Below are 26800 nucleotides of genomic sequence, written 5' to 3' on the forward strand. Positions count from 1 at the left end.
TAAAATAGTCAAAAAGGTTTATTCATGAGAGTGCTGGTCTTTTGTACAAAACCATTCATTTTATACTGGCTTCTTACGCACATACTTTCACACACAAACATTAGGTATCCTACATTAGGTCCTGCTACCCAGCCGACAATGATTAGGGGAGTCCGTGAGAATCACTCCCCGTCCTCCCTCAAGATAGGGAGACCCTGGGAAGTACTCTGTGGCCCCCAGCCAAGGTCTGCAACGAATCTTGCTCAGAGTCTGTTTTTAAGATACTATAATAGACATATTGTACAGATATAATGTTATACCCTAATTCTGACTAAACTACACTCATGGATATATATTTCTACAGACTAAAACCTCACATCATTAGAATAATCTCATGATTCTAATCAATTTCATACAATCATATGGTTCAGGGTGGAATATTCTAATTCATTTAAACATAAATCCCATTAACATAGTTACAGTCCTGTCCCATCGCTGCAACTCCTGTATGGACTCGGGAGAGGCGAAGGTCGAGAGCCGTGCGTCCCCCGAAACACAACCCAGCCAAGCTGCACTGCTTCTTGACACAACGCCCGATTAACCCAGAAGCCAGCCGCACCAATGTGTCAGAGGAAACACCGTACACCTGGCGATTGTGTCAGCGTTCATTGCGCCCGGCCCGCCACAGGAGTCGCTAGTGCGTGATGGGACAGGAACATCCCTGCCGGCAAAAACCTCCCCAAACGGCGCTGGGACAATTGTGCACCGCTTCATGGGTCTCCTCGTCTCGGCTGGCTGCGACAGAGCCTTGACTCGAACTAGGATCTGTAGTGCCACAGCTAGAGATCTTGCCTTAGACCACTGCGCCACTCAGGAGGCCCTTGCAAGACATAATTTTTGTGACATCTGTTCTTCCTCACTTCATCTGACCTCTGCCCAAATTCCTCACTCCTCCCCACCTCACAGCTGTCCTGTTGACTTGTACCAGACTGTGGACCTTGTCCTTCCATAGGATCCCTGATGTCTAACAATATATTCTGACAGAATGTAAACGCTCTACATTCACCTCTCCCTCAGTGACATGAATAAGAATATTTCATATTTAGAAGTCAGAACACATCAAGATGTTTCTACAACTTGGAGTCCACTTGGGGTAAATACAACTCAAACGACATGATTTGGAAAGGCACACACCTGTATACATAAGGTCACACAAATGGCAGTGCATGTCAGAGCAAAAATCAAGCCATGAGCCATGGTACGTAGAGCTCCGAGACATGATTGTGTCCAGGCACAGATCTGGGGAAGGGTACCAAAACATTTCTGCAGCATTGAAGGTCCCCAAGAACACAGTAGCCTCCATCATTCTTAAATGGAAGAAGTTTGGAAACACCAAGACTCTTCCTAGAACTGGCCACCCAGCAAAACTGAGCAATCTGGGGAGAAGGGCCTTATCAGGGAGGTGACCATGAATCCGATGGTCACAGAGAGCTCTAGAGTCTCTCTGTGGAGATGGGAGAACCTTCCAGAAGGACAACCATCTCTGCAGCACTCCACCAAATCAGGCCTTTGTGGTACAGTGGCCAAACAGAAGCCACTCCTTAGTAAAAGGCACATTACAGCCTGCTTGGAGATTGCCAAAAGGCACCTAAAGACTCTCAGACGATGAGAAACAAGATTCTCCGGTCTGATGAAACCTAGATTGAACTATTTGGCCTGAATGCCAAGCATCACGTTCTGGTGGAAACCTGGCACCATCCCTACGGTGAAGCATGGCAGCTTCATGCTGTGGGGATGTTTTCCAGTGGCAGGGACTGGGCGACTAGTTACGATCGAGGCAAAGATGAACAGAGCAAATTACAGAGAGATCCCTGATGAAAACCTGCTCCAGAGCACTCAGGACCTCAGACTGGGGGCGAAGGGTCACCTTCCAACAGGACAACGACCCTAAGCACACAGCCAAGACAACGAACAAGTGGCTTTGGGACAAGTCTCTGAATATCATTGAGTGGCCCAGCCAGAGCCCGGACTTGAACCCTATTGAACATCTCTGGAGAGACCTGAAAATAGCTGTGCAGCAATGCTCCCCATCCAACCTGACAGAGCTTGAGAGGATCTACAGAGAACAAATGGGATAAATTCCCCAAATACAGGTGTGCCAAGCTTGTAGCGTAATTCCCCAAAAGACTCAAGGCTGTAATCGCTGCCAAATGTGCGTCAACAAAGTACTCAGTAAAAGGTCTGAATACTTATGTAAATTAGATCATTTAAAAATAAATAAATTAGGTAACATCTCTAAAAACCTGTTTTTCTTTGTCTTTATGGAGCATTGTCTGTAGATTGATGAGGGAAACCTAATAAAATGTTGAAAAAGTCAAGGGGTCTACATACTTTGAAGGCACTGTATGCATTAGGTCCTATTAGTTGTTCAACCCGATGATACAGGCAAGGTAAAATAAAGGGATTTGTTTGTACAGTACAGTTGAGTTAAAGGCACTACTTCTGATTACACAAATCTGTCTATTCAGAGATTATTACTTCTATTTCGAAGCAGCCGGTTGCCATTTTGTTTCTGCTTTAGCCAAAACAATCACAAAGGGGTTGGTTAAAGCATAAGGACAGAATAGCAACCAGGAAAGGCATTTCTTTCAACGCTGGTCATTGGTTTTATTCACATACCCTGTGTTATGTTTCTGCAATGTTTCTGCAATGTTTTCCCCCAGTGTGCTTTGGATGATCGTATTGTGCTGTCAGTCGACTAGAGGACTGCCTTTCCCCCCAGACTACCATTGAGTAAAATAATCTGGAAAGCCCCTCAAGGGTCCTGTCCACCCTTTTTCTTCCATCCGTAATTTATTCCCCCCCCTCTTCACCATTTTATAAATTGTACATGCATGACTCCTCAGTTCCCTACAAACTCTTAACAACTACACTTTCCCCTCCATTTTATTAGGCAGCTGGTCAGCCACTCAATTTGATGGGCCATGATTGGTCCTTTCCAACTTTGGTTGCTTGTTAGTACAGGGAGGCGGGGTTTGCTGCTGGAAGACCTCTCTGATTCTCGCTACGCAGATGTCTGAGGCCACCTGTGTCTCCTTAGCGAGCCCCAATAGGCTGAGGAAGCCATGTGGGAGGTCCTCCACCACTCTCAGGGTCACTGGTTGGCCCATATCCCGCAGTTTCTTGGCGAACATCACAGAGTCATCCAACAAGGCATCCAGTGCAGAGGCCTGTGGGGACAGACAGGGGAGTAAGAATTACAGGGCCAATCTGGAGATTCTTCCTCCATTTTATATATTTATATATATATATACGGCCGATTTAAAATTAAAATAAAATAAAAATTACAAAAAAAAAAATATTATATATATATATATATAAAAAAAATATGTTTTATTTTAAATCGGCCGTATCGGTGTTGAAAAATCATAATCGGTCGACCTCTAGCCTTGATGTGAATAGTCTCGTGAAAATGTAAACTGACTTCAAATTTTGCTTGGGGAGAAAATGCTGAATAATTCAATTACTGGATCCAATGTTGTAGTCTAGCTTACTGTAGGCTATATGGAATATGAAACAAGTGAACTAGGCCTATAGGAACTTGTTTCAGATCTCCATCTCTGACCTAATCCATAAAGTTAGGTCTGACTACTAGGCTAGCATTCATTAAACGCGCCTTGTCATTGGTGAACTGACTATTATTATCATTAGCAGCCTACTGTTTGTTGACATATCAAGAAGTAGGATCAAGAACTGATTAACTTCCTTCTTTCCAAGATGGCATAGCAGTTCAGACGTCTTTTGTCCTCGTCTTGTCGTGTCCCGTATATATATATTTACAACTTTTTCACATACATTTCATTTTTATTTTCCATCAACTCATCTTCAAAACACTCTCCTGCAACCCGCCTCACCAATTTATAAAAAAGTATTATTTACCTCAAATCTGTAATCCTCCAAGAAGCTAGCCAGAAACTCCAAGAAGCTAGCCCAGAAGCTAGTTCAGAAGCTAGTTCAGAAGCTAGTTCAGAAGCTAGTTCAGAAGCTAGTTCAGAAGCTAGTTCAGAAGCTAGTTAGCTTCTTTACTGGCAAATCGTTAGTATTCAGCTAACCACGGTTTGTGGTCATCAGCTATCCTTTAGCTCGAAAATCTATCGCCAGTTTTGTACGGCGCAGCGCGGCTCGGAATGGAACATACCGGACAAATTTCTCTCCATGTCCCTGGATTTCAATTGCTCTCTGGACATTCATACCTGGATCTCACAGCTAGCTAGCTGTCTATCGGCTTTCGTCGATTCCGGAGCAAACATAAATTATTCCGGAGCTAGCCAGCTCCGTCAATCACTCCTGAGTTCCATCAATCGCTGCAGTCACCTATCCGGACCCGTTTTACTGCCTACGCGGAGCCCCACCGGGCCTTCACAACTGGACTGCCGACGTTATCTACCCGAAGGAGTTATCCGGCTGGCTCCTCCGTCGTGACGTTACCTGAACGCCCATCTGCGGCCTGCTAACCGTTAGCAGCCGGTAAGACAGCTATCTGAATAGACAATCGGACAATTTATTTATTTTTATTATTATTATTATTATTATTATTATTATTATTATTATTATTATGTTTTCTTCTTGGGCCTCTATAACTATATCGATTGTTTTTATTTTTGTTGTGATTTGGTTTAATCCCCTCTACCACACGGAGCCCCACTAATCTACTGACGGAACGCAAGAGGTGGCTAATAACAGACCTCCATCCTATGCTAGCTTGCTACCGATGGCCTGGCTAGCTGTCTAAATCGCCGTGACCCCCAAGCAACCTCTCCACTCACTGGACCCTTTTGATCACTCGACTAAGCATGCCTCTCCTTAATGTCAATATGTCTTGTCCATTGCTGTTCTGGTTAGTGTTTATTGGCTTATTTCACTGTAGAGCCTCTAGTCCTGCTCACTATACCTTATCCAATTTATTAGTTCCACCACCCACACATGCAATGACATCTCCCGGTTTCAATGATGTTTCTAGAGACAATATCTCTCTCTTCATCACTCAATACCTAGGTTTACCTCCACTGTATTCACATCCTACCATACCTTTGTCTGTACATTATACCTTGATGCTATTTTATCGCCCCCAGAAACCTCCCTTTACTCTCTGTTCCAGACATTCTAGACGACCAATTCTTATTGCTTTTAGCCACACCCTTATTCTATTCCTCCTATGTTCCTCTGGCAATGTAGAGGTGAATCCAGGCCCTGCAGTGCCTAGCTCCCTCCACTCCTATTCCCCAGGCGCACTCTTTTGACGACTTCTGTAACCGTAATAGCCTTGGTTTCATGCATGTTAACATTAGAAGCCTCCTCCCTAAGTTTGTTCTATTCACTGCTTTAGCACACTCTGCCAACCAGGATGTTCTAACTGTGTCTGAATCCTGGCTTAGGAAGACCACCAAAAATTCTGAAATTTTAATTCCAAACTACAACATTTTCAGACAAGATAGAACTGCCAAAAGGGGCGGTGTTGCAATCTACTGCAAAGATAGCCTGCAGAGTTCTGTCCTAATATCCAGGTCTGTACCCAAACAATTTGAACTTCTACTTTTAAAAATCCACCTCTCTAAAAACAAGTCTCTCACCGTTGCCGCCTGCTATAGACCACCCTCTGCCCACCATATGTGAACTGATTGCCCCCCATCTATCTTCAGAGCTCTGCGAGGCAACCTAAACTGGAACATGCTTAACACCCCAGCCATCCTACAATCTAAACTTGATGCCCTCAATCTCACAATATATCAATGAACCTACCAGGTACCTCCCAAAGCCTTAAACACAGGCACCCTCATAGATATCATCCTAACCAACTTCCCCTCTAAATACACCTCTGCTGTCTTCAACCAAGATCTCAGCGATCACTGCCTCATTGCCTGCATCCGTAATGGGTCAGCGGTCAAACAACCTCCACTCATCACTGTAAAACGCTCCCTGAAACACTTCAGCGAGCAGGCCTTTCTAATCGACCTGGCCTGGGTATCCTGGAAGGATATTGATCTCATCCCGTCAGTAGAGGATGCCTGGATATTTTTTTTAAATGCCTTCCTAACCATCTTAAATAAACATGCCCCATTCAAGAAATTTAGAACCAGGAACAGATATAGCCCTTGGTTCTTCCCAGACCTGACTGTCCTTAACCAACACAAAAACATCCCATGGCATTCTGCATTAGCATCGAACAGTCCCCGTGATATGCAGCTGTTCAGGGAAGCTAGAAACCATTATACACAGGCAGTTAGAAAAGCCAAGGCTAGCTTTTTCAAGCAGAAATTTGCTTCCTGCAACACAAACTCAAAAAAGTTCTGGGACACTAAAGTCCATGGAGAATAAGAACACCTCCTCCCAGCTGCCCACTGCACTGAGGATAGGAAACACTGTCACCACTGATAAATCCACCATAATTGAGAATTTCAATAAGCATTTTTCTACGGCTGGCCATGCTTTCCACCTGGCTACTCCTACCCCGGTCAACAGCACTGCACCCCCAACAGCAACTCGCCCACGCCTTCCCCATTTCTCCTTCTCCCAAATCCGTTCAGCTGATGTTCTGAAAGAGCTGAAAAATCTGGACCCTACAAATCAGCCGGGCTAGACAATCTGGACCCTTTCTTTCTAAAATTATCTGCCAAAATAGTTGCCACCCCTATTACTAGCCTGTTCAACCTCTCTTTCTGAGATTCCCAAAGATTGGAATGCAGCTGCAGTCACCCCCCTCTTCAAAGGGAGGGACACTCTTGACCCAAACTGCTACAGACCTATATCTATCCTACCATGCCTTTCTAAGGTCTTCGAAAGCCAAGTCAACAAACAGATTACCGACCATTTCGAATCTCACCATGCCTTCTCTGCTATGCAATCTGGTTTCAGAGCTGGTCATGGGTCCACCTCAGCCACGCTCAAGGTCCTAAACGAAATCTTAACCGCCATCGATAAGAAACATTACTGTGCAGCCGTATTCATTGATCTGGCCAAGGCTTTCGACTCTGTCAATCACCACATCCTCATCGGCAGACTCGACAGCCTTGGTTTCTCAAATGATTGCCTCGCCTGGTTCACCAACTACTTCTCTGATAAAGTTCAGTGTGTCAAATCGGAGGGTCTGCTGTCCTGACCTCTGGCAGTCTATGGGGGTGCCACAGGGTTCAATTCTTGGACCGACTCTCTTCTCTGTATACATCAATGAGGTCGCTCTTGCTGCTGGTGAGTCTGTGATCCACCTCTACGCAGACGACACCAGTCTGTATACTTCTGGCCCTTCTTTGGACACTGTGTTAACAACCCTCCAGGCAAGCTTCAATGCCATACAACTCTCCTTCCCTGGCCTCCAATTGCTCTTAAATACAAGTAAAACTAAATGCATGCTCTTCAACCTATCGCTACCTGCACCTACCCGCCTGTCCAACATCACTACTCTGGATGGCTCGGACTTAGAATACGTGGAAAACTACAAATACTTAGGTGTCTGGTTAGACTGTAAACTCTCCTTCCAGACCCATATCAAACATCTCCAATCCAAAGTTAAATCTAGAATTGGCTTCCTATTTCGCAACAAAGCATCCTTCACTCATGCTGCCAAACATACCCTTGTAAAACTGACCATCCTACCAATCCTCGAATTTGGCGATGTCATTTACAAAATAGCCTCCAATACCCTACTCAACAAATTGGATGCAGTCTATCACAGTGCAATCCGTTTTGTCACCAAAGCCCCATATACTACCCACCATTGCGACCTGTACGCTCTCGTTGGCTGGCCCTCGCTTCATACTCGTCGCCAAACCCACTGGCTCCATGTCATCTACAAGACCCTGCCAGGTAAAGTCCCCCTTATCTCAGCTCGCTGGTCACCATAGCATCTCCCACCTGTAGCACACGCTCCAGCAGGTATATCTCTCTAGTCACCCCCAAAACCAATTCTTTCTTTGGCCGCCTCTCCTTCCAGTTCTCTGCTGCCAATGACTGGAACGAACTACAAAAATCTCTGAAACTGGAAACACTTATCTCCCTCACTAGCTTTAAGCACCAACTGTCAGAGCAGCTCACAGATTACTGCACCTGTACATAGCCCACCTATAATTTAGCCCAAACAACTACCTCTTTCCCAACTGTATTTAATTTATTTATTTAGCTCCTTTGCACACCATTATTTTTATTTCTACTTTGCACATTCTTCCATTGCAAAACTACCATTCCAGTGTTTTACTTGCTATATTGTATTTACTTTGCCACCATGGCCTTTTTTGCCTTTACCTCCCTTCTCACCTCATTTGCTCACATTGTATATAGACTTGTTTATACTGTATTATTGACTGTATGTTTGTTTTACTCCATGTGTAACTCTGTGTCATTGTATCTGTCGAACTGCTTTGCTTTATCTTGGCCAGGTCGCAATTGTAAATGAGAACTTGTTCTCAACTTGTCTACCTGGTTAAATAAAGGTGAAATAAAAAATAAAAAATAAAACTACCATAGGCCTACTAATCTATAACAGTTTCTGTGAAGGAGGGTATTAGCGGAACAGCTCTCTCTGCCATGTCTGTTTACATTCACACAGTTATGCGCACTGAACTACTGCAACACCGCACGTTTCCTTGCCCGTCAATGTGCTCACGCCTACTACCATTAGAGATCTAAGCATGTGTGGGCAAGAAAGTGTTCTGGCTTAAATCTAGTTCACTAAACGCAGTAGCCAACTACATTCGTCAAGGAGCTAACTACAAAATAAGTGGTTGTGTGCTTAACTAACACAACATTTTGGAAAATGTATTTGACAAACAGTTTGTTCTCCATTTTCTTATCCTTTTTCCTCACACATCTGTGTCATCAAAGGATGACGTGGAGAGCTGGATGGCAGCTCGAGGGAGGAAAACAGTACTACGACTAGGCTGGAGCGAAGAACTAAAGATTCTCTCTCATCGCCCAAGTCCTCTGATTGGCTCAGCTCCAACTTCAGACGGTTGAAAGCACAATGTTCCAACTAGAAGCCTATTTCTGCGCATTTTAGGCTAGTTTTTCATACCAGCGTACTTTGACCTCAAATTGCGTGCATGGTACACAAAATGTGTACATGTTGGCAGGTCTGCTACTCTTTTATTTTCTTGGCTGTTCCATCCTCCACACCAATTTTTCCAAATGCATTGACTCCACCACAACCACCCCTTCACACCCCCCCCTCTCACCACCAAGTGTACAGGCGGTAGTTCTCTCAGTAGGTCATCAGGGGATAGAAGTGGTGACACAAACGGGTTCTTGACGATGGGACAGCTAGGCGTCTGGATCACAGCGAGGCGCTCAGAGCGCAGGGGCTCAAAACCTTCTGGGTAATCCCTAGGACCTAAGGAGGAGTTGGATGAGGAGGAACTGGGTGACGTTGATCTGTAGTGGGCCTCGTTGTCGAGGGACTGCTGGTGTGACGATGACAGTGACCCTAGGACCTCTGCAGGAAGGAATGACTGGATCCAATTGGATGCCCCGTGTGTGAGGTCACTGATCAGCAAGGCTGTGTCTCTACCTAGATCACTCAATGTGCTGGTCCCCTCTGTGGGCTGTACTGCCTGAGAGTCTACACCTGGAGAGGAAGGAAAAGAGGAAGATGAGTTAATTGGGGGGGCAAAACAATACAGTTACAGTGCCTTGCGAAAGTATTCGGCCCCCATGAACTTTGCGACCTTTTGCCACATTTCAGGCTTCAAACATAAAGATATAAAACTCTATTTTTTTGTGAAGAATCAACAACAAGTGGGACACAATCATGAAGTGGAACGACATTTATTGGATATTTCAAAAATTTTTAACAAATCAAGCCCCTTTACTTTCAGTGCTGCAAACTCTCTCCAGAAGTTCAGTGAGGATCTCTGAATGATCCAATGTTGACCTAAATGACTAATGATGCTAAATACAATCCACCTGTGTGTAATCAAGTCTCCGTATAAATGCACCTGCACTGTGATAGTCTCTAAGGTCCGTTAAAAGCGCAGAGAGCATCATGAAGAACAAGGAACACACCAGGCAGGTCCGAGATACTGTTGTGAAGAAGTTTAAAGCCGGATTTGGATACAAAAAGATTTCCCAAGCTTTAAACATCCCAAGGAGCACTGTGCAAGTGATAATATTGAAATGGAAGGAGTATCAGACCACTGCAAATCTAACAAGACCTGGCTGTCCCTCTAAACTTTCAGCTCATACAAGGAGAAGACTGATCAGAGATGCAGCCAAGAGGCCCATGATCACTCTGGATGAACTGCAGAGATCTACAGCTGAGGTGGGAGACTCTGTCCATAGGACAACAATCAGTCGTATATTGCACAAATCTGGCCTTTATGGAAGAGTGGCAAGAAGAAAGCCATTTCTTAAAAATATCCATAAAAAAAGTGTTGTTTAAAGTTTGCCACAAGCCACCTGGGAGACGCACCAAACATGTGGAAGAAGGTGCTCTGGTCAGATGAAACCAAAATTTAACTTTTTGGCAACAATGCAAAACGTTATGTTTGGCGTAAAAGCAACACAGCTCATCATCCTGAACACACCATCCCCACTGGCAAACATGGTGGTGGCAGCATCATGGTTTGGGCCTGCTTTTCTTCAGCAGGGACAGGGAAGATGGTTAAAATTGATGGGAAGATGGATGGAGCCAAATACAGGACCATTCTGGAAGAAAACCTGATGGAGTCTGCAAAAGACCTGAGACTAGGACGGAGATTTGTCTTCCAACAAGACAATGATCCAAAACATAAAGCAAAATCTACAATGGAATGGTTCAAAAATAAACATATCCAGGTGTTAGAATGGCCAAGTCAAAGTCCAGACCTGAATCCAATCGAGAATCTGTGGAAAGAACTGAAAACTGCTGTTCACAAATGCTCTCCATCCAACCTCACTGAGCTCGAGCTGTTTTGCAAGGAGGAATGGGAAAAAATGTCAGTCTCTCGATGTGCAAAACTGATAGAGACATACCCCAAGCGACTTACAGCTGTAATCGCAGCAAAAAGGTGGCGCTACAAAGTATTAACTTAAGGGTGCTGAATAATTTTGCACGCCCAATTTGTCAGTTTTTGATTTGTTAAAAAAGCTTGAAATATCCAATAAATGTCGTTGCACTTCATGATTGTGTCCCACTTGCTGTTGATTCTTCACAAAAAAATACAGTTTTATATCTTTATGTTTGAAGCCTGAAATGTGGCAAAAGGTCGCAAAGTTCAAGGGGGCCGAATACTTTCGCAAGGCACTGTATTTAATACCTACACACAAAAGCATCACTATTAATGCTGAGACACTCTTTGCCCCTCTTTAACTCATTTCCATAAGCTTTGACTAATACCCTCATTCATTTCACATCCTTCCTTCCTTACCTGCGTAGGCATTGAGGCACTTGGAGAGCACTCCTAATGGCAGTAGTGGGTCAATGAGGGTGAGCAGACGGGAGGGCGAGGCGTCAATGGTGAGCAGGGTAGCTGGATAGGCAGCCATTATACCATCTGGGACACGCACACCGCAGGCTATGGCCCTCATAGACACTGTGATGCAGAGGTTCCCCCCAGCACTGTCCCCAGCCAGACACACACGCTCAGCCGTGGAGCCTGGGGCAGAGGGACAGAGCAATCAGTACCAGCTTGTCTGATACAGGAGGTTATAATTCTGCAATAATTTCTTTGGTTCTAAACTCTAACACATTAGTAACAACACAGACCCAGAAGATGGCAGTTCTTGAGGGCCCAACAGTAGGCATAGAAGCACTCCTCCAGGGCTCTGGGAAATGGGGCCTCAGGGGCAAGGGAGTAGTCCACAGACAGAATGGGGACATTTAGATCCTTGGACCAGCTCTTCAGATAGTTCTGGGAAATAAAAAGAGGATGGAGGACAAATGGAGTGATGAGAAAATGGAGAATTGACAGGAAAATTAAACATAACTGTTAAAAGTGAGGAAAGTAAACTTCATGGTAAGTGCTGAGCCCCACTTAACTTGATTACTGAGAGACTAAGGTGACTGATTAGCTTAAGTAATTGCAGGCATCACATCACAATGCCTGGCCTACCATACCTCATGGGATTTCGAGGTCTGGGCCACAAAGCCTCCTCCATGGAAGTGGATCAGCAACCAGGGGGAGGGAGGGTGCTTCTGAGCACCAAACGGTACCAAAGACACAGAGACGGGGGTAGCTTCTGTACGAGAGAAAGCCAGCAGCTCGTCACTGTCCTGAAGGAAGAGAGAGAACTAGATGTTTGCGTCATAACGTAACCCTTTTTACACTAACATGATTAAACTGTGCAGAACTTTGATAAAAACATCACATAGTAACCACCGAGGTTACAGCTGAGAGCTCACCTGCCCTTCTCGAAGTTCATAGGAGATGAGCCGCACGTTAACAGGTCCAGGGCCCCAGTGGGCCACCGGAGGGGACACAGGGGCAAAGAGACGGGGGTCTGAGGCCAGGGGGAGGCGCAGTGGTTCAGGAGGTATGGTCAGGGTGAGGTTCAGCTGCACTAGGTTAGAGGCTACACTGGCCAAGCCCTGTCGGAGAAAGGGTCTTAAAAGCAATCAAACCAACAGAAGGTTTGGAAGAGCAAGAAAAGAGTGAGTAAGGGAAACAGAGACCTAAGAGAGACTGCGAGATTCAAGACATCTTTATTTGCATACAATATCATATTACTAGTCAACTCCCTTCTGCCCTCACCGATAGAAGCTCTGATTCTGTGAGGTTCCAGAAAGACTTCCAGAACTTCATGTCCAGATTCTGGGTGATCCGCTCAAACTCTGCTCCCCTCAGCTCTGGATCAATTACATACTTCGCAGATGTAAGGAAGGAGAAAGCTGCCATGCCTTAGGGAAATGGAAAGTGTATGCAAAGTCTGTAGGGCAGTGCATACTATGCAATTAACTTTTAAAATGTCAAAGGATAACCACAAATCTTACAAGAGGCCCTAAGAGGTAGCTCGTCACACAGGTTTATTGCGGCAAGTACTATTATGTAAGTTCAAATCAGGAAGGCTGGTCTGAATGTTTAACTTCATCCATAACATAAATTCACTTTTGTTTCCTATTCTACGGGCATAGTGGGAATGAATACAAACGTATCATCAGATTAGCATCTGGTTTACCTTGTAGCTTATAAGCACGGCACAATAATGCATATGCCTCACGCTTGCTGTTTAACCTATGGGCTGGGGTCACTTTTGCAATTATCACCTTCCTCTCTCTCTCAGCCAATAGGCGTAAATCTTGGGTTGCATTTATGTGACAAACGTAGCCACGTTCTCTTACTTACTGTATTATAGAAAAAGGGGTTTGATGCCAGCAGTCGTGCATAGGACTACCTTACCATCACATCATCTGGCTCCGAGGACCTTCCCTCAGAGATGAGACCATTCCTCAAACTACTTAATAAAATGTCATTGCATTCAGTCTGTGTTGTTTATTCAGTTAAGCCTGTACTCCATTAAATGAATATATATAGTTTTTACACGTTCTTACAGTCCAAAGAATTCAGACATTTACAGAGACTGACCTAACCCAGATTGTTGTTTTCCGTAGCTCTCTCCAAATGAGACCATGCTTATGACAACTGTCTGCAGGAATGGACGAAGGGTAGGCGAGAACTGGGGAGACGGAGGGAAAATTTGGATTTCAGTATCATTGGTCTCACGTAGCCATACCTCCAAAAACGTCGTCAGGGAAGCCTGGTTCTCGCCGAGGCTACAGTATATCCACCCTCAGTATATTCCCAAGTCATGAAAAGCTTAGCATTCACAATGACCAATTGCTAAATTATATCTTATCAACATTATATTGAAATCCATGTGCCACACCTCCCACAAAGTCAACAAGTGGTGATGACTGACCTGAAAGCCAAGGCAGCGGCCATAGAAGCAGGCCTTGTGCATGGAGGTGTACTCCCTCACAAACCTCCTGCTCAGCTCTCCATCCTGCAGGGAGTACAGTTGCCCATGACCGTTGTCGTGGAGCAGACGCTGAGCAAGGTAGAGGAGGGCCCGCAGCTGACACAGGGCACTGGAGTAGGCTTCCATCTCTGAGGCATTGTGGTTGGCCCTAAAGAAGGCCCTGTGGCAGTTAGAGGCAATGTAGCGGCCCTTGTGGATGATGTGCAAAAGGCAAGACTGCAGCACCTGAGAGATGAGATGGGATGCTTTGTTGTCAGCTGGTATTGCGAATAAAATGAATATATTTCTAGTTTTGCATTATATTAATAATCCAAGATTGTCCCTCTGTTGCTAGCTTCGGCAGTCTTTTGACTGTGTGATTGTCTCAGTCTCTTGACAATCACAATGTGTGATACTTCTTCTAGACTACTGACATTCTGAGCAGTGAGGTTAGTAAAAAAAGTTGTTATTATAGCTTACCTTTACCAGTGTGCGATACCCATTCCCAGGGGTATCTGCGTCAAAGTCATAGTGGTGGTAGACTGCAGTAAAACCAGCAACCACAGGTTCGAGTGCACGGCCATGGTCCTGAATCTTTCTCATGCAGGTCAACAAGCGTCCGGAAGCGTTACCGCACAGCAAGTCGGTAGGCCCAGACAGAGCTGTGATGTTTTCCTCACACACTGCCTCCAAGGCTGTGAACACAGCTCTCCAGGCCATACCTGAAAACTAGAGAGAAGATACATATAAACCAAATCTTTTATTTCTGGATAACCACATTATATTAGCTTTGACAGATTAAATGCAGGAGATTGAAAAGGAGAATTTTGCTTTTATACAACCCCCCAAAAAACATACACAGTACCAGTCAAAAGTTTGGACACACCTACTCATCCCAGGGTTTTTCTTTATTTTAACCATTTTCTACATTGTAGAATAATAGTGAAGACATCAAAACCATGAAATAACACATATGGAATCATGTAAACAAATAGAAAATGAATCAAGTAAAAGTGAATCACCTAGTAAAATACTAAGAGTAACATTACTTAAGTATTCAAAATAAAAGTATAAATAATTTAAAAAATATTATATTAAGCAAACCAGACGGCATCAATTTATTTTTTTCCAACTTTTATTTAGGGATAGCCAGGGGCACACTCCGACATCATTTAGAAACGAAGCATGTGTTTAGTGACTCCACCAGATCAGAGGCTGTAGGGATGACCAGGGATGTACTTTAGACCATTTTCTTGTCCTGCTAAGCATTCAAAATGTAATTAGTAATTTTGGGTGTTATGGAAAATGTATGGAGTAAATATTACATACATTTTAGGAATACAGTAAGGTAAAAGCTGTAAAAAATATAAATAGTAAAGTACAGATACCCCCCAAAACTATTTAAGTAGTACTTTCAAGTATTTTTTTTTTTACTTAAGTACTTTACACCACTGCCAAAGAGGGAACAGTTTCATCGCAATCGTGTTATGATTTAAAATGTTTCACTGTAAAAAAAAATTGCATTTATTTACAATTAATTTGTTCTTGCCATTAAAAATGATTTCCTTGCAATATTATTTATTTTGCACTCAAAACATGAGTTAATGTTTGGCTTTCAATATCGTCATTTTTATTTGCCATAATAAAAATGTTGTTCTCTAATTCAAAAGGGTTGCTTGATATAAAAAAAGACACAAATGTAATTTCATAAGAACTGTGCTGAAATAAAAGTAGGGTATCAAAGAATTTGCACAGCTGTCAGTCAAGCTAAGGACATAAGAAAATGTATCAGTCCAAGGTTGGTTAGATCTGTTGATTCATGATTCTTAGTACTCTTGTCTTGACTAGGCCTATACCTTTAGGATTTATGACAAGATTGTGTTCATTTTGATATGCTGGCAACAGGCTTTGTAATCTCATTATTTTGCAGTTAGAAAAAGTCTGTTTGTAGGAAGAGTCTTGGGATAGTTGCATGCTTTAATCTTTGACCTTTGCAACACACACAACCAAACCCGTCATTGAAACAGAAGTTTGCTTTTTCACAACCAAAAATAAACTAAATGTTTTTTTACACCTTTATTTAATTAGGCAAGTCAGTTATGAACACATTCTTATTTTCAATGACGGCCTAGGAACGGTGGGTTAACTGCCTTGTTCAGGGGCAGAACGACAGATTTTTACCTTGTCAGCACGGGAATTCAATCTTGCAACCTTACAGTTAACTAGTCCAACGCTCTATAACCACCTGCCTCACGAGGAGCCTGCCTGTTACGCGAATGCAGTAAGAAGCCAAGGTAAGTTGCTAGCTAGCATTAAACTTCTTATAAAAAACAATCAATCATAATCACTAGTTAACTACACATGGTTGATGATATTACTAGTTTATCTAGCAAGTCCTGCGTTGCATATAATCGATGCGGTGCACATTCGCGAAAAATAATTGTCGTTGCTCCAACGTGTACCTAACCATAAACATCAATGCCTTTATTAAAATCAATACACAGAAGTATACATTTTTAAACTTGCATATTTAGCTAAAAGAAATCCAGGTTAGCAGGCAATATTAACCAGGTGAAATTGTGTCACTTCTCTTGCGTTCATTGCACGCAGAGTCAGGGTATATGCAAGTTTGGGCCGCCTTGGCTCGTTGCGAACTAATTTGCCAGAATTTTATGTAATTATGACATAACATTGAAGGTTGTGCAATGTAACAGGAATATTTAGACTTAAGGATGCCACCCGTTAGAAAAAAATACGTAACGGTTCCCTATTTCAATGAAAGAATAAACGTCTTGTTTTCGAGATGATAGGTCGTTAATATGGTCGAATCCGGAAACTAAGGCTCATATTAGTGTGTTATTATGTTATAATTAAGTCTATGATTTGATAGAGCAGTCTGACTGAGCGATGGTAGGCACCAGCAGGCTCGTAAGCATTCATTCAAACAGCACTTGTGCGTTTTGCCAGCAGCTTTTCGCTGTGCTTCAAGCATTGCGCTGTTCATGACTTCAAGCCTATCAACTCCTGAGATTAGGCTGGTGTAACCGCTGTGAAATGGCTAGCTAGTTAGCGGGGTGCGCACTAATAGTGTTTCAAACGTCACTCGCTCTGAGACTTGGAGTAGTTGTTCCCCTTGCTCTGCATGGGTAACGCTGCTTCGAGGGTGGCTGTTGTCGATGTGTTCCTGGTTCGAGCCCAGGTAGGAGCGAGGAGAGAGACGGAAGCCATAATGTTACACTGGCAATACTAAAGTGCCTATAAGAACATGAAACGGTATATGAAATACAAATCGTAGAGAGAGAAATAGTCCTATAATAGCTACAACCAAAAAGTTATTACCTGGGAATATTGAAGACTCATGTTGAAAGGAACCACCAGCTTTCATATCTTCTTAACTTAAACGTTAGCTTTCTTACATGGCACATATTGCACTTTTAATTTCTTCTCCAACACTTTGTTTTTGCATTATTTAAACCAAATTGAACATGTTTCATTATTTATTTGAGGCCAAATTGATTTTATTGATGTATTAAGTTAAAATAAGTGTTAATTCAGTATTGTTGTAATTGTCATTATTACCAAAAAATAAATAAATAAATAAATTAAAATCAGTATCTGCTTTTTTTGGTCCTCCAATAAATCGATATCGGCGTTGAAAAATCATAAAATCGTTCGACCTCTAGTCTGGAACCTATTTACAAAAAAAAAAGAGATGTTGTAAAAAAATACTTATCTTTTAATGATGGGTTTGGTTGTGTGTGCCAAAGGTCAAAGATTAAAACATGCAACTATCCCGACTCTTCCTACAAACAGACTTTATCTAACTTTGCAAATGAATGAGATTACATAGCCTGTTGACAGCATTTATCAAAATGAACACAATCTTGTCATAAATCCTAAAGGTCTAGTCAAGACAAGAATACTAAGAATCACGAATCAACAAATCAAACCAACCTTGGTTGCATAGATATGACTGATAAATTCTCGATTATGTCCTTAGCTTGACTGACAGCTGTGCAAATTCTTTGATACCCTACTTTTATTTCAGCACAGTTCTTATGGAATTACCTTTGTGCCTTTTTATTTATATTAAGCAACCCTTTTGAATTAGAGAACAACATTTTTTTTTTAATGATGCCATCTGGTTTCCTTAATATAAAGAATTTTAAATTATCTATACTTTGACTTTTAATACTTAAGTATATTTAAAACCAAACACTGACTTTTACTCAAGTAGTATTTTACTGGGTGACTCAATTTTACTTGAGTAATTTTCTATTAAGGCATCTTTAGTTTTACTCAAGTATGACAATTAGGTACTTTTTACACCACTTATCTATGGTTAAAATAAGTTACTCTGCTCTTCGCTTTCGCTGCCCTTTTTTGCATTTGTAAAGTTTTGGCACATTAATTCCATGTAGGTGGGGTTTAGAGGGAGGTGTAAATGTTGCTTCTCTGTTGGTCAAACGGTTTTGGAGTAACAGTACATCATTTTTTATATCCCAGTTAGAAGCTTACATGTTTGATAGATAGCTAGCAATGCTGAGAGGAAACAGTGTTTTTTGCTAGTGTAAAAAAGCTTCTTTTTTTGTGTGCCTAAATTTTTCCATTTTGGACAAAAAGGACTCAGTAGCTAAAGTTAGCCAGCTAGCCCAGTGGGACTAACTAACCTAGCTAGATAACATTACAACAAGGAGGTTATCAGGGAAAAAACCCTTAGGTAAATAAATGTCTTGTAATTTCACACTTAAAAGATGCATTGAAACAATTAGCTAGTTAAATAACTAACATGGCAATACAGTGCATTTGAAAGAATTTAGACCCCTTGACTTTTCCCACATTTTCTTACATTACAGCCTTATTCTACAATGGATTAAATTACCCCCCCTCATAACACAATAACCTATAATGACAAAGCAAAACCAGGTTTTTAGAAATGTTGCCAAATGTATAAAAAAATGAAATATGACATTTACATACAGTTGAAGTCAGAAGTTTACATAAACCTTAGCCAAATATTTAAACTCAGTTTCAAACTCAGTTTCACAATTCCTGACATTTAATCCTTGTAAAAGTTCCCCGTCTTAGGTCAGTTAGGTGAGGTGAGGTTTTGTGATGGCCACTCCAATACCTCGACTTTGTGGTCCTGAAGCCATTTTGCAACAACTTTGGAAGTGTGCTTGGGGTCATTGTCCATTTGGGAGACCCATTTGCAACCAAGCTTTAACTTCCTGACTGATGTCTTGATGTTTCTTCAATATATCCACATCATTTTCCTCCCTCATGATGCTATCTATTTTGTAAAGGGCACCAGTTCTTCCTGCAGCAAAGCACCCCCACATCATGATGCTGCCACCCCCGTGATTCACGGTTGGGATGATGTTATTCGGCAAGCCTCCCCATTTTTCCTCCAAACATAACAATGGTGATTATGGACAAACAGTTCTATTTTTGTTTCATCAGACATTTCTCCAAAAAGTACCATCTTTGTCCCAGTGTGCAGTTGCAAACCAAAGTCTGGCATTTTTAATGGCAGTTTTGGAGCAGTGGCTTCTTCCTTGTTGAGCGGCCTTTCAGGTTATGTCGATATAGGACTTGTTTTACTGTGGTTATAGATACTTTTGTCACTGTTTCCTCCAGCATCTTCACAGGGTCCTTTGCTGTTGTTCTGGAATTGATTTGCACTATTCGCACCAAAGTACGTTCATCTCCAGGAGACAGAACGCGTCACCTTCCTGAGCGGTATGGCGGCTGCGTTGTCCCATGGTGTTTATACTTGCGTACTATTGTTTGTACAGATGAACATGGTACCTTCAGGTGTTTGGAAATTGCTCCCAAGGATGAACTAGACTAGTGGAGGTCTACAATTTTTATTCTGAGGTCTTGGCTGATTTCTTTTGATTTTCACATGATGTCAAGCAAAGAGGCACTGAGTTTGAAGGTAGGCCTTGAAATAAATTCACAGGTACACCTCCAATTGACTCAAATTATGTCAATTAGCCTATCAGAAGCTTCTAAAGCCATGACATAATTTTCTGGAATTTTCCAAGCCGTTTAAAGGCAGTCATCTTACTGTATGTAAACTTCTGACCCACTGGAATTGTGATACAGTGAATAAGTGAAATAATCTGTACGTAAACAATTGATGGAAAAATTACATGTGTCCTGCACAAAGTAGATGCGCTTAACCGACTTCCCAAAACTAGTTTGTTAACAAGAAATGTGTTGAGTGGTTGAAAAACGAGTTAATGACTCCAACCTAAGTGTATGTAAACTTCCGACTCCAACTGATTAGTTTTATGTAAACTCAGCAAAAAACTAAAACATCCCCTCACACTCAACTGTGTTTATTTTCAACAAACATGTGTAAATATCTGTACGAACATAATATAATTCAACAACAGACGTAAACTGAACAAGTTCCACAGACATGTAACAATATGTCCCTGAACAAAGGGGTAGGCGGGGGTCAAAATCAAAAGTAACAGTCAGTATCTGGTGTGGCCACCAGCTGCTTGAAGTACTGCAGTGCATCTCCTCCTCATGGACTGCACCAGATTTGCCTGTTTTTGCTGTAAGATGTTACACCACTCTTCCACCAAGGAACCTGCAAGTTCCCAGACATTTCTGGGGGGAATGGCCCTAGTCCTCGCCCTCCAATCCAACAGGTCCCAGACGTGCTCAATGGGATTGAGATCTAGGCTCTTCACTGGCCATAGCAGAACACTGACATTCCTTCCTTGCAGGAAATCACACACAGAACAAGCAGTATGGCTGGTGGCATTGTCATGCTGGAGGGTTGTGACAGGATGAGCCTGCAGGAAGGGTACCACATGAGGGAGGAGGATGTCTTCCTGTAATGCACAGCATTGAGATTGCCTGCAATGACAACAAGCTCAGTCCGATGATGCTGTGACACACCATGACGCACCCTCCACCTCCAAATCGATCCCGCTCCATAGTACAGGCCTCTGTGTAACGCTCATGCCTTTGATGATAAACGCAAATCCGATTATCACCCCCGGTGAGACAAAACCGCGACTCGTCAGTGAAGAGCACTTTTTGCCAGTCCTGTCTGGTTCAGCGACGGTGGGTTTGTGCCCATAGGCGACGTTGTTGCCGGTGATGTAAGGCAAGTCCTCACCAGACAACAGGCCTACAAGCCCTCAGTCAAGCCTCTCTCAGCCTATTGCGGATAGTCTCAGCACTGATGGAGGGATTGTGCGTTCCTGGTGTAACTCGAGCAGTTGTTACCATCCTGTACCTGTCCCCCAGGTGTGATGTTCGGATGTACCGATCCTGTGCAGGTGTTGTTACACGTGGTCTGCCACTGCAAGATCGATCAGCTGTCCGTCCTGTCTCCCTGTAGCGCTGTCTTATGGGTCTCACAGTACGGACATTGCAATTTATTGCCCTGGCCACATCTGCAGTCCTCATGCCTCCTTGCAGCGTTCCTAAGGCACATTCACGCAGATGAGCAGGGACCCTGGGCATCTTTCTTTTGGGTTTTTTCTGAATCAGTAGAAAGGCCTCTTTAGTGTCCTAAATTGTCATAACTGTGACCATAATTGCCTACCATCTGGAAACTGTTAGTGTCTTAATGACCAGTCCAACATGGGAAACCGTGTTTAAACCCTTCACAATGAATATTGGTTAAGTTATTTGGATGTTTACGAATTATCTTTGAAAGACAGGGTCCTGAAAAATGGCCGTTTCTTTTTTTGCTGAGTTCATTTATATATGGTCTATGTAACCTGTATTTATTTTTTAATACAGTCATCTCAGTTTTCATTTGAAGCATCTTCATATCCTTTGCCTGCTATGCAATGGGCTCCTTTGTATTTGTATTCACGGTCACAGAAACAGGTAAACATCTAGGCCCCAGTTATTCGGTGTATAAAGTGACGTATACTGTGTCGCCACCATGCTCGATGCTATTTACAAGGACCGCTACCTCGATGCAGACAAGAAAGAGGGTTTAGGTGAAATGTTACATACACAGCTGGACAAGATGGAAACGGACACAGTGACAGTGGACAGGAAGAGAGGCCACGGACAAACAAAGCTGAAACTTCACTGCTTGACATGTATGATGAAATCCTGGTTGATAATGAAACGACTGAACAACGAAACAATACATCAAGTAAGTGAAAGAAATAAGTCTTGATTATGTTTTACTGGTAATGGGGACATACGTAAATGCCAACAAACCTTTTGGTCAGTGTGGTGTGTAACCTTTATTTAACTAGGCAAGTCAGTTAAAGAACGAATTCTTATTTACAATGACAGCCTACCCCGGCCAAACCCGGATGACGTTGGGCCAATTGTGCGCCGCTCTATGGCCGGATGTGTTACAACCTGGATTCGAACCAGGGACTGTAGTGATCCCGCTTGCACGGAGATGCAGTGCCTTTGACAGCTGCGTCCGTGTGTGTGTGAAATATTTAACTGTACTAGAATTCTTAAAAAAGGCACAATTGTTTTTATCTGTATCGTTTTTTTGGTCAAGGAAAATATTGGGTATCAGAAAAATGTCATCAGTGCATCACTAATATTTAGCAATGAATCCGCTGAAAGACGTCCAATGTCTCTATCGAACAAGGACAACCATATTTACACGCACAAACGTGTCGTGCGATCAGTATCACACAGCCTTCTCAACATGCCACAAAGAAGGTCTACATTTCTTTACAGATTTCGTCCCTCCACCCCCCATGATGAAAACAAGCCCAGATTTCCCCAGGTTAAAATTCCATTTAAATATCAAGCGTTTTCAGGAGCAATTTCAGTAATGGGAAACGGCTCGGGGATCTAATGATGCGCCTACTAAGTTTCTAACGATGAATGAAGCCTTATGATGCTTTTGGGAAACCGGGCTCTGTTCAATTTCCACTAAGGCCTTTCTAAATTCCTTTCAGTTTTTTATTAAAGTCACTGTCATCTAGTTACTAGGACCCAGCTCTCAAAACAACAACAGCCCTTTGAACCTAACCATCTGATTGATGACGTCACCAGACATTTGCGGTATAGCAACTAACCCAGTCCACTAACTTCACTCCCAAAATATCAGGTTTCACAAGAACACGACACTCATATGCACGACATCAGCTTTCCCAGCGGTAACCACTGGCCTCTACATTAGTCCACCTAAACTTTTTTGTTTTGTTTTACTGTATCAAATGTTGACAATGGCAGTAAATCCATAGTTAAAATTCGTACTTTCAAAAGCCACATAGAATTTAGCAGCCAAAATGCTAGCTACAGCTAAAGTTATCTATGGCAGAAATTGTGACTGACAGACAACAAGCAAGCGACTTCAAACGGACACCCGAAATTTAACGTGCGATTTGCGTTTACGAGATAAGTGTGAATGTACAGTTAGTTATCAAACATGCAAAGCATAGTGCATTTGACAGACTAGTACTAACTTACCAACATGCATCCTCTCTTCTGCTGACAGTTTCTGTTTCGCTCACAGACCCTGACTAGTAATTATTACGAGTATTCTGCCAGCAGCACAAACGATGACGTCACGTTTGAATTGTCATGTTAAACCTTCAAAAGAAAAGCCCGTATTAAAAAATATGGATAACTCATTCAAAATATATTGAACTTATCCACTTTTATTGTGCCAACAATAAAAGGCTATAAGTAATGTATGACCAATAATGAACAAATACAATATTGACACTGGAATGTTGAGAATAGTAGACTGTAGTAGACTTTTTAAAATGTTTTTACCTGTCTCAGTTAAAGTGCTGCCACCATAATATCCTGCTGCTAGGAGAACGGTCATTAAATATGGGTAGTCATGATGTGCAGTTCACGAAATATTCATTTTTTAAGGACTATTTTTTACAACCTCTACAGCCCTTATTTGTTTTTCTGAGTGACATTGTAGTCGTTCGTTTACCTGCTGCTGGCGGCAATGAATTCTACAGGATTCATATGCGCTCCTCCAATGACTCCACTCAGACCAACAAACACAACACAACGGTCAGTGTCGGGATCGCCTTTTCGCACGAAGGTCCGTGGTGGGTCTGTATAAATTATGCGATTATATTGGAGACAGGTTTATAGCAGTGAATGTCATCTAGTTTACTCTTACAGTATTTCTAAATATAAGTCATATCAACCAGGGAAACGATTTGTTCTCACTTTATGATAGAACATTCAGATGTATCTGCCTGGCTGTGGGGATCTTTACTTTAATTATTAGGATTTTCTTGTGATCACAAAATAACTATTTATTTTACTCAAATAGAGGAAAAATAAAGTAGTGTTTTCTTTGAAAAGATGGGCCTGACTGAGAATAGAACATTCAGTGTGGCGCTGTTTAGCGCATTTTGTTGTATTGTCCTTTAAGTGTGTGCTTTCAGGCAACTACTCGACTACCACATACCGACAACACATGTTATCTCGCGTATGTGTGCCAGTCTCTCATGCTTTGCTGCACGAGGGACTGGTGCACTTCACAAAATAGATGGCGTCACGAGGTAGCAAAATTATACGGATATATTGAAGCAACATCTCAAGCCATCAGTCAGGGAGTTAAAACTTGGTCGCAAATGGGTCTTCCAAATGAACAATGACCCCAAACATACTTCCAAAGTTGTGGCAAAATGGCTTAATGACAACAAAGTCAAGGTATTGGAGTGGCCATCACAAAGCCCTGACCTCAATCCTATAGAACATTTGTGGGCAGAACTGAAAAAGCGTGTGCGAGCAAGGAGGCCTACAAACCTGACTCAGTTACACCAGCTCAGTCAGGAAGAATGGGCCAAAATTGACCCAACTTATTTTGGGAAGGTTGTGGACATGCAACATTTGACTGAAGTTAAACTATTTATAGGCAATTCTACCAAATACTGATTGATTGTGATGAAATAAATAAAAGCTTTAATAAATCATTCTTTCTGCTATTATTCTGACATTTCACATTCTTTAAAAAAAAGTGTTGATCCTAACTGACCTAAGACAGGGACATTTTACAAGGATTAAATGTCAGGAATTGTGAAAAACGTAGTTTAAATGTATTTGGCTACGGTGTATGTTAACTTCCGACTTCAACTGTACTCCTCAATGCTATTGGATGAATCACGGAACATATTCTAGTCTGTGCTAGCAACACAGTCCGGTAGCATAGCATCCGTGTCATTTCACCACTTCCGTATTAAGCAGGAAATCAGGAGGATATAATTATTGTCAGATTTTCCAAATGGAGGGCCAGGGAGAGCTTTGCACGCGTCTCTGTGTTTGGGGTAAAGGTGCTCTAGAGTTTTTTTTTTTGTTGCTCTGTTTGCACATGTGACATGCTGGTAGAAATGAGGTAAAACTGATTTGTGTGCTTGCAATAAAGTCATTGGCCACTAGGAGCACCGCTTCTGGGTGAGCATTTTCTTGTTTGCTTATGGCCTTGTACAGCTCGTTGAGTGCGGTCTTAGAGCCAGCATCAGTTTGTAGTACTAAATAGATGAAAACTCTCTTGGTAGATAGTGTGGTCTACAGCATATCATGAGGTACTCTACCTCAGGCTAGCAATACCTCGAGACTATCTTAATATTATACATTGCGCACCAGCTGTTATTGGTGGCCCCTCGCTTCTCCTCCTGCACACGCTCAGACATGGCGTGGCAGAGGGTGTACTGAAAGCTGTTGGAGAACATCCCGAAGTGCTGACTTGAATGGTGCAAGCTATCAGCAGGTCAGGGAAGGGGAGATAGCTAGAGGTAATAAAATGGTTTCAAATTGTCTGTATCTTTGTCCCATCTCTTTCTCTCATAATGTACGTGTTATTTTTCCTCTAGGCCTGACAGAGGTCCAATGATCATGGGGAACCTGGTGTTGAAGAACAAAAAGGCCCGGTTTATTGTCACCTATAAACTGCTCCAATACAAGTATGAGGTGAGACGGTGAACTGATGTTGAACTGGGCAGTCAGTCATTCATTCTGTACGATGCATCTATTCATTCTATCATTGTTGGAATTGAAAAGACCTCTGTTATAGCTGAAGTCTTCATCTTACTTCACAGACTCATGTTTTGATGATTATTTTGGGTTACCTGACTCAGGACAGGAAGACGCCACTACTTATACAGTTGAGTGTACAACAAAGTCTTTGGTGTTGTGATGATATATGTGTATTTATGACAATGTTGTTGATTTTGTGTGTGTGACTGTGCGTGTGTCCAGGTGCTGCGGTCGCTGTGCCAGGCCTGGAGCAGTAGCTCTATGTGAGCCGGGCTCTGCTGCTGTGTGTGGGACTACTGAGTGATGCAGAGTTACAGGTGCTACGCTCAGGTACACCCCCAACACTACGCTACAGTATTGTGTCACATGATTTGACCTGTCTGCCTCCGGGTTGTATTCAATGTACAGTGTACAAATCATGCACAATTTTGACAAGGTGGGAGATACATACTGAATTTATACTGTTTTCCAAGTTATGTGTCGCTTTTTCACATTTGTTCACTGGTTTTGTAAGAGTTGATTGGTCGGTTCATTCGTTTTCCAGTATGTTGATGCCATTGGTTAAAAAAGTAAAGGTAAGCTGCAGTGTCCAACCAAAAATATAAGCTTGTTTTACTCCATTGTTTGTAAACAATATCATTTTACAAAAAATTATATTTTGGTTGCATAAATAATGATTACCAAATATTACAATGAATGTGAATATGAAATATCAAAACCGAATGGAAACCCCTTTTGATATTGGCATTAATTAACTTCATAGTGAGACATGGAATAGTAAAAAAAAGTGTATTTTGAAACACTGGATGTTTGAAATATGAGTAGGTGATTTGAGTCATGCTTCTTCAGTAGTGGAATACATTAGCACATGAATGTTGGAAATAAATATTGTGTGTAAATACTGGAGTGATGTATGATTGTTAATAAAACA

General features: G+C 42.3%; 2 protein-coding genes across 6 annotated transcripts; one reads left to right on the forward strand and one right to left on the reverse strand.

Moving 5' to 3' along the window:
- lipea (lipase, hormone-sensitive a) lies at nt 1–23916 on the reverse strand. The gene is made up of 12 exons (XM_035793566.2): nt 23641–23916; nt 23332–23454; nt 14380–14628; nt 13861–14145; nt 13527–13617; nt 12696–12841; nt 12347–12532; nt 12062–12217; nt 11711–11855; nt 11373–11600; nt 9204–9592; nt 1–3209 (listed from the first exon to the last, which is right to left on the reverse strand). The coding sequence occupies exons 2-12, from the start codon at nt 23335–23337 to the stop codon at nt 2949–2951; spliced, it is 2142 nt and encodes a 713-aa protein (XP_035649459.1). The 5' UTR covers nt 23338–23454; nt 23641–23916; the 3' UTR covers nt 1–2948.
- Nucleotides 23701–26800, forward strand: LOC118398334 (telomere length regulation protein TEL2 homolog). 5 transcript variants are annotated; one of them, XM_035793567.2, is made up of 4 exons: nt 23701–23933; nt 25707–25803; nt 25932–25996; nt 26092–26800. In XM_035793567.2, the coding sequence occupies exons 1-4, from the start codon at nt 23701–23703 to the stop codon at nt 26171–26173; spliced, it is 477 nt and encodes a 158-aa protein (XP_035649460.1). In that variant the 3' UTR covers nt 26174–26800. The 5 variants fall into 5 exon arrangements, 4 of the variants coding, with proteins under 4 accessions (XP_035649460.1, XP_035649461.1, XP_035649463.1 ...); XM_035793570.2 differs by having other exon boundaries at nt 23750–23895; XR_004828603.2 differs by having other exon boundaries at nt 23779–23926.

Source organism: Oncorhynchus keta, chromosome 19 (genome assembly GCF_023373465.1).
Source record: "Oncorhynchus keta strain PuntledgeMale-10-30-2019 chromosome 19, Oket_V2, whole genome shotgun sequence".
NCBI lineage: Eukaryota > Metazoa > Chordata > Actinopteri > Salmoniformes > Salmonidae > Oncorhynchus > Oncorhynchus keta.